Source organism: Choloepus didactylus, chromosome 9, assembly GCF_015220235.1.
Source record: "Choloepus didactylus isolate mChoDid1 chromosome 9, mChoDid1.pri, whole genome shotgun sequence".
In the NCBI taxonomy this organism is placed as follows: domain Eukaryota; kingdom Metazoa; phylum Chordata; class Mammalia; order Pilosa; family Megalonychidae; genus Choloepus; species Choloepus didactylus.
In genome coordinates, this window is record NC_051315.1 from 79,047,693 (window position 1) to 79,067,074 (window position 19,382).

Sequence of the window (19,382 nt, forward strand, 5' to 3'; positions counted from 1 at the left end):
TTTTTTTTTTGCTTCTTAACAATCAGAATGCTTACCTATCTCCTAGATGCCACTGATTACGTCCAGTCATGGGTTCTTGTCTGGTAAAAGAAATAGCCTTTGATATTGCCCATGTTACACACCTCTGTTTAATACTGAGACTGTGGAAATGTTTTCACGGGTTTTAGCAGTTGGGTCCATTTTGTATAAAGTCATTTAGATTCACTGAGTAATTTCCATTACTTGACTCTGCTGTTTGTTTTTTACTGTGTTCTAGTGGTTTGGCAATAGATTAGAGGTTGGGTTTTCCACCATTTGGTACTAATTATCTAGGAACAATCTGATTTCCACTTATTACATTCACATGGCAGTGCTGCCTGTATTTATTTTAGAAAAAGGGTCTATTCTGCCCTCTTACCCTTATGAATGCCTCCAGAAGATTGTTCCATTATATGATGTGGGTATAACAAGTTAAATCAAATTGTTCTTGATTCTTGTGTCTGGATGCTTATATTTTACTTTTCTGGTTGTAGCTGCTTTAAACAAAATCAAAGTATTGCCCAGAAGCTACATGAATAAAATTGAAGTCCTAAAGAATAGCCTTTCTATTACTGAGTTAAAAAAAAAAAAAAAAAAAAAGTCTCCATTTCAATCAGATACAGTGTTGCTGCGTTAAATTCTATCTTTATATACTCAACTGTGTGGCCCCTGATTAGACTTGTAGGACAATTGTAATCTAAAATGTGTACTTCATTGTGGGCAAACAAACATGCCTGTTTATCTTTCTCTCATGTTTTCTCAACTGCTATTAAAGTCAGATAGAATAGGCAAAAGCTTATGATGAAAATTCAATTACACCACAAGTCAAATGTGAATCCATAAACAGAGACAAAACTTTTAAACAGGAACATGGGTTCGAGTACATTTGTTGCCCACACACACAAAGAATTGCCAGTCCACAACTTCACTTTCATAATTGTTAATTGCACGAGAGATGATTCTAAAGAGGTGAACCCTGTCTGAAGGGTAGAACAATGCGTTTCCATTCCACTTCCGACAATAAGTACCTGGTCAAGTCATTTTTGCTACATTTTCCTCTTTGTGAAAGGAGGATGATCGTATCCATATAATTTTCTCACTTTTTGCTTCATTTTCCCTCTTTGTGAAATGGGGATGACCGTATCCATTTAATTTGCAAGATTCTTGTAAGAATATAAGATAATAGGTCTTATAACTAAGAGATAATTATAAACAAACTGTGGATCTAGAAGTCTGACAAAAATTGTGGTGTTAGAAGTTCTAAATTCTTGAATTTTATTTTAAAAGTCATATTAAAAATGTGCCATAAAAACTTAGACTTTAAATTTGAAGTCCATCCTCAGAAGGGGCTTCCCTGATTACATACTAAAACTTCAGAAATTTAAGTTTGAAAGTATTAATCAGCATGGCAATATAGAAAGGTTTGTCAGAAGACTTCACGCTACCATTGCCTTGCCCTATCTTTAGTGTTATTTTTCATTATCATTATTTTAACAATAAAATTTTGATTTAGGCATGCATGTTTAAAAATACATTTTAAACAGATTTACTTTTTAATTCTAAACTGCAGTTCAGCAGTTTCAGATATTTGCTTCTAGCTATTCTAATATACTAGAAACTAAAAGGAATATCTATATCTATATAATGCATAAGATTAACCTCCAGAATGACCTTTCGAATCTATTTGAAATCTCTCAGCCACAGAAACTTTGTTACATTTCTTTTCCCCCTTTTGGTCAAGAAGGCATTCTCAGTCCAATGATGCCAGGGCCAGGCTGGCTTCACACTTTTTTAGGATGCTTGATTATTATAAGATTTTTGCAAAGCCCTAGGTTGAAACGTGCCCCATGGCCTATATATACCAAGCCACTACTTGTATAGTATAGGAAAGAACAACAAAACTACACAGAAAACCTTAATTATGGGCACTCATTATTAATGTGTCTTAATAATCTAACACTTTCTGCATGATTAAAATATAACTATTGATCATAGAATTCCCCTTAGTATTATAATTCAGGTCCTGTGCACCTTTAGAAAGACCAAGACATTGAAATTATAAGCTTAAAGGGGTTAGTTCAATAGCGATGCCATGAATTTCTATAGGATGGTCCAAACTATGTGATTGATAGCCATCTGTCTAAATATAGATGGAATGCCCAAAATAAAACATTCAACTATTTTTCATCTAAACTATGTATTTTATTTCTTAAAAAATACTCCCCCCCCCAACAGTTATAAATGGCATCTTTAAAAAAAACAACAACAACAACACTAATTTCAGAACCTTTAAACTTAGGGAGAATAATCAAACACCAAAAATGCCAACCGTGCCATCTAGGTAGGTGCTATAGTCATATTCTTATCCTTACGTAATAGACCTAAGAGTTTGGGGCAGAATCAGCCACTACTGAATACACCCACATGGTCAAATATGCTGGGCATAGTTTTCACCTTTATAAGGAATCAGGTGCAATATCTAATTCCTTGACGGGAATCATTTCTAGATTAGGAATCACAAACTTAAATGTCAACAGAATCCATGCTATGGTGTAAATGCTTAAATGGGCATGTGGCGATGAAGAGTGCAACACCCGACTTAAAAAGTGTAGCACTCGATACCAGCCATGTAAGATTGTAGGCCCACTTTTTAAATTTCTAACTTCTCATGAAAAGCTCTTAATTTTAATGTAGAGCTTCTTTATATTTACCTACAGGCAACTAATTCAATATTTAAAAAGATCCATGTGACCCAAATAAAAGTTATCAGTACCAAATCCAATTTACTGATGGTACAAAGGAGACCTGTGATAATCACATAGCCTTAGAGTCTTAAACTATAGATACCAAAATTATTGACATTATCAGATTCCCTGCTTAACTGGGATATTTGAATACTTGATTATTCCATTATTATATATATTCTTCATTTTTATAAATGTTATCTTCCCAGGGGAAGTAGCATTATGAGAATGCATTATATTGCCAGCATGATAAAATATTAGAGCTCTTTAAAGTTAGGTCATTTTGACCTTTAAGTCCTTTTAAGACACCTAGTAAAGAATTTGGGGCCAACACAAGTCATAAAACAAGATAGAGTGTTTTCATTTATTTTACAAGCCAAATGTTATCAAGGACAAGTTCCGCTTAATATCTTATGCTTTACTAAGTACAAACAGTTGTATCAATTTACAGTTTAAGTAAAAAAAAAAATCACTCTAGGATAAAGCAGACAATAAATATTCTATTCATTGATAGTTTATTATACATCTAGTGCTCTGATGTATATATAATTTTAGAAAACAAAACTTTGCCCACAGGAGCTTACCGTTCTCACATTTAAGAAAAAGATGGTCACCAATGGCAAAATTATACAGTAAATTAAATAGACCATAAAAAATATCTAAATAGTTGGATGGATGGAAGGATGGATAGATAGATGGATAGATAGATAGATTAGATAGATAGATAAAACAAACATTATGTAACTATATATGCATTTAATAGAGTAGTAAGTTATGTAACTTAAACCATCAGAGACTTTGCGTCCATGTGGAATTCCTCCCTCAAATTAAATCTCTCACTTTACACTACCTCTTTCCCTTTCTGCTTCCAGAAACGTGTGAAGAGTTTGCTGCCAGCTTAAAGACTTCCTCAAACCTGTTTGTTGTTCTAACTATAATTTTAGTTACTAGCTTCCCAAAGCCATATTTTTGTCGGTTGCCTCAAAGTCCTTCTGTTAGTATTGAAAAATCTCTGAAATGTGACTTCTAGCTCCCCATGCTTTAGTGGAAATAGTCCCCAAAGACTGATATGCAGACCCAGTACAATGTACTACATGTTCATTATTTATTTCTGTCTGATTTGAGATGCTTGACAACTCCCTCTTCCCATCTCCCAAAAGTCTTACCCTGCTGCATTCCTCACTAACTATAGAAAGGACACGATGATTGGAATCAGGCTATTTTGAATCTTGGCTCTGTTTCTTACTTCATGTAGAAGACAGACTGAGAATCTCAGGGCTTTAATTCCCATGTATTTGTAATTATAAAGATAGGCTATTATTACTACTCCTGCTCTCTTAAAAGAATGCTTTCTGGAGTAAATCTAAAATGTATGTGGTAATCATTTTTGGAAATTCTACAAAATCGTAACCTTTTACTAGAGTCTGCTTCTGTTTAGTTCTTACTAGTATTCTTCCCTTTTCCATCTCATTACACAAAGCTCTTTCCCCAAATAAATCTTAGGCTTTTTCATTTTCCTGTCCACTCGTCCTCTGAAAGTTCGTTACAAGTATCTCTTTTCTATACTGATACTTTCAGGTCATTATGTCATTATGTCTTCTCTTGTTTTTCCACATAGGTAACTTTTGTCAAAAAACTTCCACGATAAGTAACAGGAAAATTTTTAGCATGTTATCCTGTCACATTGTATAATGTGACATTTTTCCTGTCACATTGTATAATGCAGATTTTAAGATTCCAAAACATAAATAGTAAAACTTAGAGGGGTTGGAAAAACCAAAAACAACTTGTTTGCCTCTAGAAAAAAAATATGTAAAATCCTGAAAGCAGATATCATATTTAAGCTACAAATTGGTAGAAATTCCACACATATCTGTCACTATGAAAGTCACCATTTTGCTTCTGCTTATGATCTCTTGAGAAAGATAATTTGATGTTGAGTGGTGGGGAGATAGAGAAAACTCCCACAGTAGAGCAGCTCCACAGAGGTGAAACCGGTTTCTCAATGATTTTAAGAGAATATTGTCCACAAATATCCCAGAAACCCATGCCCACTGGATGTGGGTCTTCCTCATGATTTCTCAGGCAGCTGCTGTTTTTCCCTAATGGCTTTAAAGAGTTCTGTTAACAAACTAAAGGTGAAAGTATATTGTTGTAGATATTAAATACCTGTACTCTCAAAACATACTCCCATGAGAGGAAATGGGAATATATTAACTCTCATGAGGCCATGTTCTGATTCCTATTATCCTGCTTGATAAACCAGATATTTCAGCTAATCAGTATGCTCCCAATGAATGAGTTGTAATGAATGTAATAATTTGTTTCACTATCCAATGATATAATATTTTAATGAAAATAATCAAATTAAGCAATTTAAGGACTAACAAAATAGGAAAACCTACTCGAACCATATATTTTTTATTAAAATTATTTTGAAATTATCATTTTCACAAAATACCATTTTAAACATGAATTTTATATATGCTTCTTCCTTCCTTCCTGCTTTCTTTCTTCCCCTCAGTATATCTCTCTTTCTGTCATTCCTTTACAGCTGCTGCACACAATGTCTGATCATGAGCAACATGGGTTTCAGAGATGTTCATCCTCTTTCTGGCGTAATAGTGATGATTCATCTCCCTGTCTAAATATTTCTTCCATTACTGTCACTCCTGTCAACTCGCCTGATTCCAGACTACCATTGGGATTGCTAATACCACCACCTTCTAAATGTGGGCTTCCCAAGCCATTCAGTGAGAACAGCATCCCAAGACCACATGTAACTTGCAGAGCAGAAAACTCCTTGTACTACCTAACTCTTGTGTTTTGTTTTTTAATTCTGCCAAAACATGCCATAAATACAGTAATGAAAAAAAAAATAAGATATGCCTAAAATTCGTGAATCAATGAGATGTGATCTGGAGCCTTTGTGTGCCATTTTTTGTTTCCTTTGGTTACCTGATATCAGAGAGTTTCAGGTAGAGAGTGAGGATAGTGTATAATTCCAGAGAGAAATGAAATAGGGCATATTTTAAAGGGTCTACCAGGTATAGGAATTGAAAAATTAAGTCATCGGTGATATTAGTAAAAGCTTTTTCAGTAGAATCAAATCCAAAAAAGCAAAGACTACACTGATGTGAGTTTTAGTGGTGAATGATGTAAAAGCTGGGACAGGAAGTGTGGTACCTCTTTCAAGGTGCTTAGTCTTGGAGTGAAGAGAAAGAGAGAAGAGCAGCCAGAAGCTTAAAGAGAGGCAGTGTGAGGACAAACTGGGTTGGTGTGCTTTGTGAATGGTACTCCAGATTTGAGTATCTCTATATACTGAGAAAGAGGAGGCAGCTGGAAGCCAGGGGAGGTAGAGGGATGGGATGGTTAACAAAACAATATTAATGAATAGATGAAAGGGATAGAGATAAAGTTGCCTCAGAATCTTTGGATAGTACGTATAGCTGACAAAATAAATAAATTGTCAAGAAAGGGAGATGATAACAATTTCCCTGCATGAAAAAGATGTGCTAATGATCATTTAAACTGCAGCACAAACCCGTCATCCTCTATACATAATCTGTCTGATTACGGCATCATCTGTGAGAAAAATAAATATATTCAGAGAAATCTAATTTTAATATGAACCATTCTAAGCATTCTGTGTCCATATGCTTATAGGAAAAGCAAATTTCCCTCACTATTCCCCTCTAAAAGGAAAGAAATTCTCTTTCTTTTGGTCCTGATCAAATCAAATAGTTTTCATAGATGGGATGTGTAATTTTTCCTGCCCGTCAAAAGTGCTGATTGTTTCATGCTTAACGTGAAACAGTCATGCTTCTTGGGTACATTCTTATAGGCTTCTCATTATCCTTTCCCTCTATTTCTTCAGTCCTGGAACAGATAATTCAAAGATTTTAGTGCTTCATTTAAAGTTTATTAACGTATTTTATGAGGTGTAGCTACTTATTATAGAAAATGGGATGGAATCATATTCCAGAAATAAAAGGCACCACAATGAATATTATATTCAGTTGACATTGTAGTTATAAGTACAAATTAAAAAATCTCTACTTTTGGAAACTAAAAAAAAGAACTTGTCATCAATTGTATTTGAATGATTATATTTAAGAGATGGTTATATTTAACCATTTGGATGGTTATAATTAAAATCTTATGAGAAATATGTCATTGAAATCATGTTTTTATATAATTAGCTTCTAACGTGTTTCCAATTCCCTGATACAAATGGCAATTATTTATAGATTTACAAAAAATACAATATATCTTTTATATCCATTCTAGAATAGTATTGACATCATTTCACCATCATCTTTGAAGGTACTTTTGCAAAAATTGTCTGTTGTTTTCTTGCCAGTGAGCATTTGGCATAACAGGTTGAACCACATGTTATTGCCAACGTTTAAATATTTTTTATCTAAAATGATCACAAGTCAAATGATTTGACTGAATTTGTTGTTCATGTATTTCTTATATGTTTATGAAATATTCAGTACTATAATATATCCACATGAAGTGCTACACTAACTTCATACTGTCTTCATTGCAGGCTGGCAGTGTGACACCTAAGTCACCCTCTACTGACATCTTTGATATGATTCCATTTTCTCCAATATCTCCTCAGTCTTCGACACCTACTCGCAATGGCACACAGCCACCTCCAGTACCTAGTAGATCTACTGAGATTAGTAAGCTTTGTAAACAAATCGATATCCCTTGCTATATCTGTTTACATTTCAAATGCTTTAATTAACACTTTATGAGAAATTATATATCTTAATAAGTTCACTGATAATTTTATTTATTAAGTTATAATTATGTTTTTTTATGTGCCAAATTCATTTCATTCTATTTTACTTTATAATTCAGGGATGGTATTGCATGACTAATTGCAATTTGAGCCTATTTTATGAAAAAAATTATATTTTGGTGTAGGTAATTTTACATCATACTAAAAGTATTTAATTTTATTTTTATTGTGTTTGGTTTGTGTTTTTTATGTTTTAAGTTAATTATTAAAACTCCAGTGGTAATTAACTTGTTTAATACAAATTGGTTTTATTTTATTCCTTGTTATCAAAGAGTATATTGATATTCTTAGTTGAAGGAATGTATAAATCTATAATTTCATGATTGATTTCTTAACAATATGTAATGGCTGTTTCTTTTCATATAGCTTGGCATCTTTGATATCTAAAATGTTATGAAGGCATTGCTTTTGTACTTTATCCTCTATATAGGTGGAATCAACATAAAACTCTTTTTGATGAATTAGAAAGCATATAACATATCCTCATTTTCAGTGTCTTGGCTGTATTTTGATCTGTGCTCTGTTACAGAAACTGAAAACATTGTTCCTAATGATCAGTTATTATGACCAAGAAGAAACTAAAGAAAAAGGGTTTTTAAAAAGTAATGCTTTATTGCATCCACTCTAGTTCATATTAAGACATTTTGAATCTAACTCTGAAGTTTTAGCTTAAGGCTTAATGCATGGCAGGGCCAATGGTTTATTTAATTTCCTCTGTAGAACTTAATGCAGCTCACTGCTCATGTTAGATATTCATTTAATTTTAGAGGACTGAAATGTAAACACAAAGTCATGACATTATATTCATTAAAATGAGTTTATAATATTACAAAGTTTATATAAAGTTGAAATTTATTTTAAATGCCTCTGAATATATTTTGCTCCAATGCAGAATAATTTTTCAAAGAAATAATTCATAATATCTATATTGTACTATGTTTTACAAAATGCCACCAATACCCTAATATCATGATAGGGTGTTTCTTGTCCTTATGAGTACCCTCATGTCTCTTCTTTTACCCCTTTCACTTACTTGAACCATTGATCCACTCATTCATGTATTTTTTCCAAAATATATATATATATATTTGTTTAGCACAAATACTAGACTTGGGCTACATGCTGGAATTTGAATATGTTAGAAAAGTATCCATAATGGAGGATTTTAATCAAAATATATAAATTGAGGAGAGTGAATAGATTTGAAGACATTTTAAAGGAATGATCCATCAAGTTTGGTGACCTGGAAGGTAATTGAGAGGTTAAAATCAGATGCTACACAGGAGGTTAGGTAAAATGTTAACAGGGAAAACTAGAAGTCATGAAGGGGAAAATAGTTCTATTTTGGACATTGCTGAGTTTGAAATGCTTTTGGAAAATCTAAGCAAAGATGTCCAAATGATTTTAAGGAATTTATTGATAAATTGAAGTAACCCCTTGCTATATTCATCATTATCTACATAGTCTGGTCTTCAAAGTTCAGTAAATACAGGAAGAAAATTTATTTATATATAACTAATACTTTCAGGACAAATTGTTCATCTTAATTTTAATTGGGAAATTGTCTAAGACTTTTATCCATTGGGATTTTAGTACCAGGACTTTTATTCTAAGTGAACTCTTAAATATATTCATTCATTGATTTTTTCATTATCTACTGAATAGATAAAAGTAAGAGACTACAAGATCACCCCCTTAGCTTTTCTCTTTATTGGCACCTGAGAACTTGAGTAATTTTCCAGAGCATGTTTTTCATTGCCTCTTTTCCATTTCCATTGAACACTCTGTCTCTGCTTTGAATATGTGCCACACTTTAATTTCTTTAATGGCTATGACCCCTACTTGAGTAAAAATTCCATGAAGAAGGGACTGGTCCTTTCTTCACTGCATTGATTCACTACATTAGCACATAATATGTGTTCAATAAATATTTAGTAGAAAAAGGGAAAAATTACGGAGTGAAGTAGTGTCCTTTAGTTTTTATTATTTTACTCCTTTATTAGACTTAAATAATTTTAATGGTATTAATCACATAGCAAATATTTTTTTCATGGCAATTGGGTTTGTACTTTTTCTTATGGATTTTAGACCCATCTGAACTGACCAAAGTACACTGAAAGCTTGGTAATATTTATTAATGTGTGTGGTATGAAAATCTTTATTATGTAACATAGTAGTTTCTTAACTTGTGGGGAGTCATGCACCCCTTGAGAATCTGATAAAACCTGGGAAACCTCTTTACACTGAAGCACAATGTGCCTTTTCATATAAAATTTTGCACTGCATTCAGGAATGACAAGAACACCTTTAAGCCTATCTGAAACCTCTAGTGATTCTTCAGTCCACCTTGAGAAAGTGTGCCTAAGGATCTTTATCCCCCATATCAGCTGTCCTCCTTCATTAATTCATTTATTTCTGACAAACATCTACTATGTGTAAAGCACTATTCAATATTCTAGAAAGACAGTGGTGGCTGGGATGTTCCTCCAAAAAAAAAAGTTCCTCTGTTTTCTAAATTTTGGTTTATTGCCTGAGCAAATTAGTCTGAGGAAAACATAATAACCACAATAATACCCATCAGTTATATATAAGGCAAGACAATAAACTCTCTTTTTAAGTCCTGGCTTAGTCCTGTTGTCCTGGTGTAATTATCAGTAGTGCTCCTTTCGCTCTTAAAAGTGACTTTGTTTGGATGACATAGTATATGGCTCTCCTATTTATATAACACTTAACTACATACGAGGAACTTTGAAGCATTTTATACTTATTAATGTGTTTAATACAAGAATCTGAACAAAACCATTCCAGTTGGAAGAGCAAGGTTTCTTCAGAATGGGAGTTATGGGGGGATTTTAAAGGTTATGGAAGAACCCAAATAGCATTAGTATTCTTTCTTATATCACTTTGAATTTAAAGAATATAAGGTTTCCTGAAAAATTAAGGTCTGAGTACTTCATAAATACTCCTACCCATATATAATTCATAAATGTGTATCAATAGAGGTTGCATTTGATTTGATACATGAGAGATATTTTTTAATTTTTTTTTTATTTTTCAAACATGTAATAGATCATGGTCTTATTGACAGCAAACATCAGTTTTAACTTTGTTAATACTTTGCTGATAAAAAACAGTGCATAACTTGGAATATATGTACAAGGAGCTTTGTTTCAAACTGCATTAGTTCTATTTTAGAAAAGAAATTTGATTCTAGGATAGGTACATTTTTTAAAAAATAAATCTGTCTAATGGCTGTCTAGGAAGGAGGTATGATTTCATATGACATGAGATGATGTGCCTTAAGTGTTTTCTGGATAAAAGGTGAAATAAAAATACATGAATTCTGAGTGAGACTACTTATTAATCTACTCAGTCCTGCATGTTGCTTTACCATTTTGTTGCAAATGTGTCAGTAAATGGTATTAGAGAGGTGTGAATATGAGTCATACATTTATTTTAGTACATTTAAATTTGTTCTCCAAAATGTAGCCATTGTAACCTATTTAATAGCAAATATTGGTGAATTTGCTATTAAGAAGCCTATCAAAGATAACTAGACACAGAAAAATCTCTGGATAATTATTTGTAACCAAACAATTTTTAATACCATCGTAAAATGGATCTTCACTTCCCTGATGGCACTTAACTAATCTAAGCTCGGGTAAGTCCAGCATAAATTGAAAGTGTGGAAAGTGCTCATTTGGTCATGTAAATATCTTGCCTCTAAAATCTAACTCATCCCAACTCACTTCTTGTCATTTTATTTACTAAATTATTTCCTTCCTTTTAGAACGGGATCTGTTTGGAGCAGAACCTTTTGACCCATTTAACTGTGGAGCAGGGGATTTCCCTCCAGATATTCAATCAAAATTAGATGAGATGCAGGTAACTATTTTAACAAATTGGCCCATAAACTAATTTTTTTTTTTTTAACCTGAGATAAAGAGAATGGTGTGGTCCCCAAAATACCCTTTCCTTGAATTATTGTCACTATAAGAGCTGACATAAAAATAATTGCTTTTAAAAGTAAGGTACATTTCTGTCCTAAAAATAACCCTACAGGTGGTACAGATAGTTATTTTGTTTTTGTTTTTGTTTTTGTTTCCAATTCAATTTTGTTGAGATATGTTCACACACCATACAGTCATACAAAGCATACAATCAGTTATTCATAGTACCATTATATAGTTGTGCATTCATCACCAAAATTTTTGAACATTTTCATTACCAAACACACAAAAATAATAAGAATAAAAATTAAAATGAAAAAGAATAATTAAAGTAAAAAAGAACACTGGGTGCACACTGGGTGCCTTTTTTTTTTTTTTTTGCCCCTATTTTTCTACTCATGTTTTTGTTTTTCAGTGGTGCATTTGACAACAATGGTATGGTGGTTCATTTTTTTATACAAAATTACATGGATTCTAATAGTTCATTATTTTGAAATTCAGAAATTCAGATGTCGTTGCACTAGAGTTTTAAGACTAGATCTCAGTCTTACCAATTAAAAGTTTCAAAATTGTAAACGGGTAGTTGAGGGAAAATCTTTGTAAGAATGAAATCATTCTTTCTAAAAGGAAGCATTACACCTCTAGTTCATAAATTTTGGGCTCTTATTGAAAAAGAAGATGTTCAGTGACAACTTGTTAAGGAATGTAGACCATTGGACTTTTCTTTCTCTTTTATTTTTGAACTCTGAATAGTTCTGGAAGTTTGAAGAAATGGGTTTTAAAGCTTTATACAATGGACCATGATTAATAGACCCAGAAGCACTAGAATAAAGTCATCTATTAAAACTTACATTTTGGTGAAGCTCATTTTTCATCAAAAAATTTATGTATGGTAGAAGAATCCAAGCAAATGCCAATTATAAGGACCTGATTGGGAAGATATAGTAAAGACACAAAAGTAAGGAGAAGGAGATATTTCTGTTTATTAGGGTTTGGTTAATGCATTCAATCTCTACATTCACTTCCTGGGAAAAAAACTTAATGGTCAAATTCTAATCTAAAGGCTGGTAAATGCACTGCTCCCTGGAAAGATAAGCATATAAATACTCTTCCTCTGATTTTAGGCTGAACTTATGACTCAGACTTATTTTCTAGTTATTATGTAAAACCCCTTATTGTTCTAGATATAATATGCTTGCATTTTAAAAATTAGACTATTTGACATATGCCTTGAGGTTTCTTAATACTTGTACCATTTGCTTTTGTAGGGACAAACACAAACACAGGCACTGATATAATACTTATTCTCAAGGTGTATGCAGATAATAACAAGAACTATTTTATTAGTGTTTCCTAAATTGCTACAAAATTGAAAAGTTTGGCTACAGATTTTTATTGATAAGCCTGAATCTCCAGATTTTTGTGGGAACCCATTTGGAGAAACACTGTATTGGAATGATTTAATGATTTGTCAGTCAAATAATGTTAAGCTGTGGTGGTTTTGGCCATTTATAATGTTTTCTTAATGTCTTTTTTATTCTTTTCTGCTTTCATGGTGGGTAGCGCCAGAGATGGTTGGTATATTATTTTCATCACAATTTTAAACAACTTAACTTTTTAAATCTAAAACCTTAATATTTGCATGCTTTGTTTAATAAATATTTAAACAGCAGTTTCATATGGATGCATCTGATTAGCTGTGTTTAAGGAGGCTTCATAACCCATATTTTGAAGTGATTGTCTCAATGACTTAGTCACTTTTGATTGTCCACTTCATTGGTTATTTGTGTCTTCTAGTCCAAGATTTACTTGCAAGGTCACTTTAAATAAAGTAAAATAATATTTTGTTCAGCTAAAGTCTATGATGACTTTTGTTATTAATCATGCTAGCCTAATTAATATAAATATTTAGCTACTATTTTTATATTTGCACTTAATGTAAAAATTTAATACTGTATAATGGGTTCTATAAACCATATTGAGTTAATAAGCATAGCGAGATTGTTTTCTTTTTGCTTTACAAGGGATTTTGACTAAGGCTATTTCTAAAGGAATTGAATTATTAAGTTTGAAATCACAGAAATAACTAATGCATATAAGAATTCAAGCGTAATCATTAAGCTATAATTCATTTTAAATTGTTAGAAAATTTAGATATTAATTTGAAATCAATGATGTCATCATTTGATTTGACATGATTTTAAATTGTCTGGTATATGTCAATAGAATAGTATTGATAGCTCAGAAGTTTACCTCATGATATGTAATAATTTAATACATTAATAAATAAGCATTGCAATTCAATGAAAGATAAAGGAATTATGCATTATTGGTGTTAAGTCAACTCAATAATTTGGGAGATCAGTGTACAGCTGAAATAGCAAATACTCAAATTTCTGAGACATTAGTTTAAAATGTTTGAAATATAATTGAATGTTCATCAGGCTTTTGAATTGGAGATAAATTTCTAGAAGGAAAAGAAACAGATGGACATATATCTTCTAAAGTTCTTTATTAGGAGAATATAAAAAACATGATATATGCATAATTAAAACAAACCAATGATTAGGAGCTAAATAATTGATAAGTGATAAAAATAGTTCTTCAAAAAAGATAACAGCTTACACACACATTTAGATCTGTTCAGGCTAATTAAAATTATAAATTGTATTTATTAATAATAATCAGCACAAGCAAAAGTGCTAAGAAATAAGTACTCTTAAGTCATTGCTGTGCCTGGGTTAGTTTATAGCATCATCTTGGAAAGTAATTTGTTATTAATACTTATGTTTCTATTTGTTACTGAAAGTTTTTAAACAATCTATTCATAGAAGAAAATAATTATAAAGGTGGAAAAAGCTCTAGCACAAAAATATTCATTCAAAATTATTCATAATTTTAAAATACTGAATATATTACATATCACTATTATAATGTAATTATTTATATATCATTAAAATAATTTTAACAATCTACAGATTTAAAAATAAAGAGCTTAGAAGGATATACTTCCACAGGATAACAGTTGTTGCTTTTATGGCTTTTCTTCCTTGATAAGCTTTTCTCTCTGTTTCAATATAAGAAAATGCAATTTGGCAAAATATTCTATAAAATTTATGCTATTAAGTATATATTAATTAATAATGAAATTAGGATTGGCATTTAATTTGTGATAATTTCCATCACTATATAAAGTAAATGAAGCATAATTTTCATTCAGAGGTTTAAAATATTATCTATGAAAACAAGCATTCAGAAATCATAAAATCATTATTTAAAAAATGAATCCTATGAAGAAAGGTCAGAAATATGTGGCAAAATTTATCTTTGAAGGAAAGAAAAGCAAGGGGCAGTACAATAATTTATGTTTGTTAATTGGAATGATTGGGCTAACCTAAGGGAACTCTGAAAGGATCCTTAAAAAGCCACAGTGGAGATACTGTTGTAGATGATGTCCAAGCATTTTTTATTACTGAAATAGTGATTGATTCCTATTTTATCGTAATTTTAATTCTGCCTTTCAAATATTGATAGCATATTGATTAACAGTATTTTCCTGGTAATTGAAGTGATATTGATTTAATTTCAGAATGACTTGATAAACTTTAAAATACTGTATCATATCAAGCCTTTCCAGAGGTAAAAGATATGCATGTTTCTTCTTGTGATAAGAGCAGGTTGTTAAAATTATATTGGTAAGTGCTCTAACCTTTACCCAACAGAATATAATTCATACCTCAAACATGTAGAACAAGTTTTGAAAAATATTTTCAGTGATTACATTGTTATATACTCTCTGTGCTGTAGACAATAATGAAGAGCATTCCGAACATTCCTAATGAATAAGGTGTGACTTGCTTTTTTTTTAGTCACCTCCTTCTTCTCTGATAAAATTTACATTGGATTTGTAATAAGAAAAAGCCATATAGATACCTTGTTCTAGATTAATGTAATTTGGGAAAATGCAAACAAATGCACAATTGTCTAACAGATGAATAGATACAGTCTAATCAAACAAAATGTACAAAACAGATCATAGAGCAAAACCTTTCCCCTTGAGAGGCATTTTCTTTTCTTCAGGTTTAGACTACTGTCTGCAATTCTTTGCCCAATAATGTGTGAAATGGCCACCCCACACCTTAAATTACCACCATAAACAAAATTTCTGCCCCCTTAGTAAGAAAGAAAAGTAGAGGATGTATAGGGCACCAAACACCCTTCTATAAGGAAGCCTTAAATGTGGCCTCCAATTCCACTGATCAGTGTAAGTCTGTGCTTCTCGTGTCTTCTTTGCGGTCCAGCGTGCATAGACTTATAGGTAGGAGTGGGGATGAGGGAGATAGTAAGACCAGAGAAGGCCCTGAGTTCACTTATCTTATGTAAAAAAGAAGAAAATGGAGTAGAGAAGGACCAACTCCTTTGCCACTAACGTTGAGCTCAAATTGTTAGGGAGGGGAAAAATAAAACACTTTCATGACAGTTGTGTACTTTTTCTCAATAAGTCAAAAGTGACAAACATATGAAACATTGTGCAGGTAAAAGGATTCAAAGGACTCAGTCCACTGAAACTAACAGTAGGACTAATAGAGGAAGCTTTCTCCATGGCAAATGGTCTGCACAAGCAGTTCTACATTAGAAAGAGGGATATAACCAAGATGGAGAAAAAGAATAGTGTTACGAGTTTCCTTGACAACATTTCTGTGATAGTAACAATAAAATTAGATGTCTTTGCATTGCAAGTTATAAATATAAAAATGTCCTGTGTTCCACATAGGATATGGCATTGCATTTACTTAAAGTATTTCTCCCAGACTCTAGACAGTGGTAACCAAGAAAAAAAAAGTGAAAAGTTACCAGACTATCTTTAACCCATCGTCAATTTAAGGTCAAGTTATCTTCATAATATTTTTAAATTATATTGATTCTGAAAGCAAACAGAGGGATTTAAAGTACAGGAGAATGACATAATATATAGACTTTACTGAAAAAGAAACATTAAGTTTTAAAACTACTTAATTCCATATATTTCAATTGTCTTTTTCCTCTTATGGATGCCAACCTCACATATATTTAGAACATTGAAAATGCAAATGGATGTAAAACAGCTACCAGGGGAGGAGCATTTGTAGTATATAATCATTTAACAAGCCAACATTTAACATATGTAATTACTTTTTAGTTAATCAAAGCATGAAGATTTCAACTTCTGTTTATAGTCTCTCTTCTTCACCAATTTATTTTTGCCAGAATAATCTCTTTTTTTAATGATTTTACTCTCTTTTACAGGAGGGGTTCAAAATGGGACTAACTCTTGAAGGCACAGTGTTTTGTCTTGACCCATTAGACAGCAAGTGCTGATGGCAAGAAGAAGAGCTCCTGGTTCATGTTACATTTGTTTTTTATAGATATGTATCATTATTACTTTATGACAAGTATTAGTTTTGAACAGCTTACCTTTTTGAAAATAATTTCAGTAAAATATCTGCATATGTAACATTTTATTTTTCAACACAACACACTGTAAATCATAACATCTCGTTTTGTTGGAGATGAATTTATAATTGACAGGTTATCCAAATACCTGACACATAACTGAGTTCTACATAATTAGCACCTTTTTAACGTGCTAATGTTCATTCTCTAGGATGCTAGTATATTATTGATTTCCCCAAAGCCATTATCTTAAAGATATCTTTTAAAGTCCTAAAGAGATAGACCAATGAAAACTAAACACATTCCAATTTTCAAGCCAATAAACATGTTACCATTCATTACACAGATGTCATTTTGTCTATTATGTGCTGTTCACATCATTGGGAAAATGTAAGCTTTGAAAATAATGCCACCAGATCACTAATATTTAGCAGGTAAAATAACAAGAATATAAATTCTTATAATTAAGTAAACCAAATGCATTTAGAGTATTTATTAGTAAATGTAAGATAATAATGTTAGTTATGATTATCAGTTATATTCTATACATTTTATTTGTTTTTTAAATAGAGATTATGGGAGAAAAGTTGCTGTATACAAAGTACTGGAAATAAAATGTAATTTCTATGAGATGTTACATTATGACAATATCTAAACATCATCTGATTTGATGTTTCCTAAAATAACATTTAGAATATATGCTGTCTATAGTTTCAATGCCTATTATCTAAATTTACTTTACAAAATGTATTTCTCTTCTCTAAATAAATACTGGTATTTTCTCCCTTGATAAAGATATTTTCTCACCAAAGCTTATTTTGTGATGCCTTGTTAGTTTGATACTTAAAAGCTGTGTCAACTATTCTATATGAACCATCAATATTAATTAGCAAAATTAATTTGTTTTGTTTTCAGAGAGTTAGAATCTCATTTTTCACAAAACTAAAGCTACTTCTGGGTTTAGGCTTCAACATGGAAAATAAATGTTTCCTTGCATCTCATTTTTGATGTAACGATGAACCCTGACCTTTAAAAATGTGTTCCCTATACCTTTACACAATATGTAACAGATTCTAATTTATACTCATAGAAACAAAAATTTATGGTCAAGGTTTCTAATATGTTTTATCACATTATAAGAAAAATATGTTAAATTCATGAAAATGTGGGCTTAGATTCTGGGTATCCCTCAAAAATAATTTTTTTCTTTTACTCATAGGAATTTTCTTCAAATACTAAAGGTACATTTTCACTAGGAAAATAAATCAACTATGCTTATGCAATATTATGTTTGTATGTATTTCCATAATGTTCTATGGTATATATTAACCTTCTTGTTTGTCTTCTGTCATCTGCTAGAATGTACGTTAATTAGAGGGTGGTATATGTTTCATAAAGAAGAGTCTTTATAATTTTGTTTGTCATATACTATTTTGAAATTTGTATAATGAGAATGTTTAGAAGCCAGATCAATGACTTTTTTATAACAGATACAATTTGTATTTTTATTGTACTTTAAAAAGCTTTATGTAATAGGTATATATTTAGTGGCATCTATTATCAATGGTAAAACAATAGAATATTAAGATGATATTTGCACATTTAAGATGTGTTTCTTTACCAATTTTTAATGGTAATCATTTCTGCTACTGGCATGATTAAATAATACATAATTGGTTAATAATTATGAACACTTACTTGACCAATGCATTTTTATGAGAATCTGATTGAAATTGTATTTCTATGTAATCTCAGTGATATGTTTGACTTTGCCAAAAATAAATGTTTTTAAATAAATTCAATTGTATCATTTACTCATTGAATAATTCCTAATTAATTTATACACTCTGAAGCTAATTACATGACAAATTTTCCAGATTCTAAAATTGGGACCTAGAGAGGAACACAGAGAGAAAGAAGAAAGGTCTTTAGCTTCATTTCTTTCAGCCCACACACATTTTAGCTTCTTGAGCAAATACCATTCAGTTGTGAAAACAGTGAACTTGATCCTACTGATGAGAGAGGTCATAATTTGGTTCCTTCTATCAGAAGCATCTGGTGCAATAACTGGATTATGTAAATACTGCCTTTCAAAAGTGAGGATCCTTTTAGCCTAATGAAAATACAAAGTAACTTCACTTATATTATTTAAAAGGTGGACTTGATAATAGGGTTTGAATTGCAGCTAATTGTGCAATAATGAAGAAGTTTTGAGTCTGTTCAAAAATGGTCTATTTTAAAAACACAGGACACAATCCTCAACCTTTGCACACTGATGAAAACTTCATTAATCCATTCAATAAAATTCACTCATTACTCTATGTAAGTGAGATGGTTTATGTGGATAAGAACACATTAGTAAGTTTGCAAATAGATATTTTAAATAGAAGATGACAAGATCCCTGCATTTAGTTACTTTAT

The 19,382-nt window shown here is 31.5% G+C and overlaps 1 protein-coding gene across 5 annotated transcripts in view; it reads left to right on the forward strand.

Annotated features, from left to right (window-relative positions):
* Nucleotides 1–18,708, forward strand: part of GULP1 (GULP PTB domain containing engulfment adaptor 1) — a 322,123-nt gene extending 303,415 nt beyond the window's left edge. For 4 of the 5 annotated variants that reach the window (XM_037849952.1, XM_037849954.1, XM_037849950.1 and 1 more), the window contains 3 exons: nucleotides 7,318–7,456; nucleotides 11,369–11,463; nucleotides 16,815–18,708. In XM_037849952.1, the coding sequence (XP_037705880.1) occupies nucleotides 7,318–7,456; nucleotides 11,369–11,463; nucleotides 16,815–16,886 (306 nt within the window). In that variant the 3' untranslated portion in view covers nucleotides 16,887–18,708. Of the gene's footprint in view, nucleotides 1–5,316; nucleotides 5,542–7,317; nucleotides 7,457–11,368; nucleotides 11,464–13,091; nucleotides 13,103–16,814 lie in introns of all 5 variants that reach the window. The other variant, XM_037849955.1, reaches the window with a different exon arrangement.
* The last annotated feature ends 674 nt before the right edge of the window (nucleotides 18,709–19,382 follow it).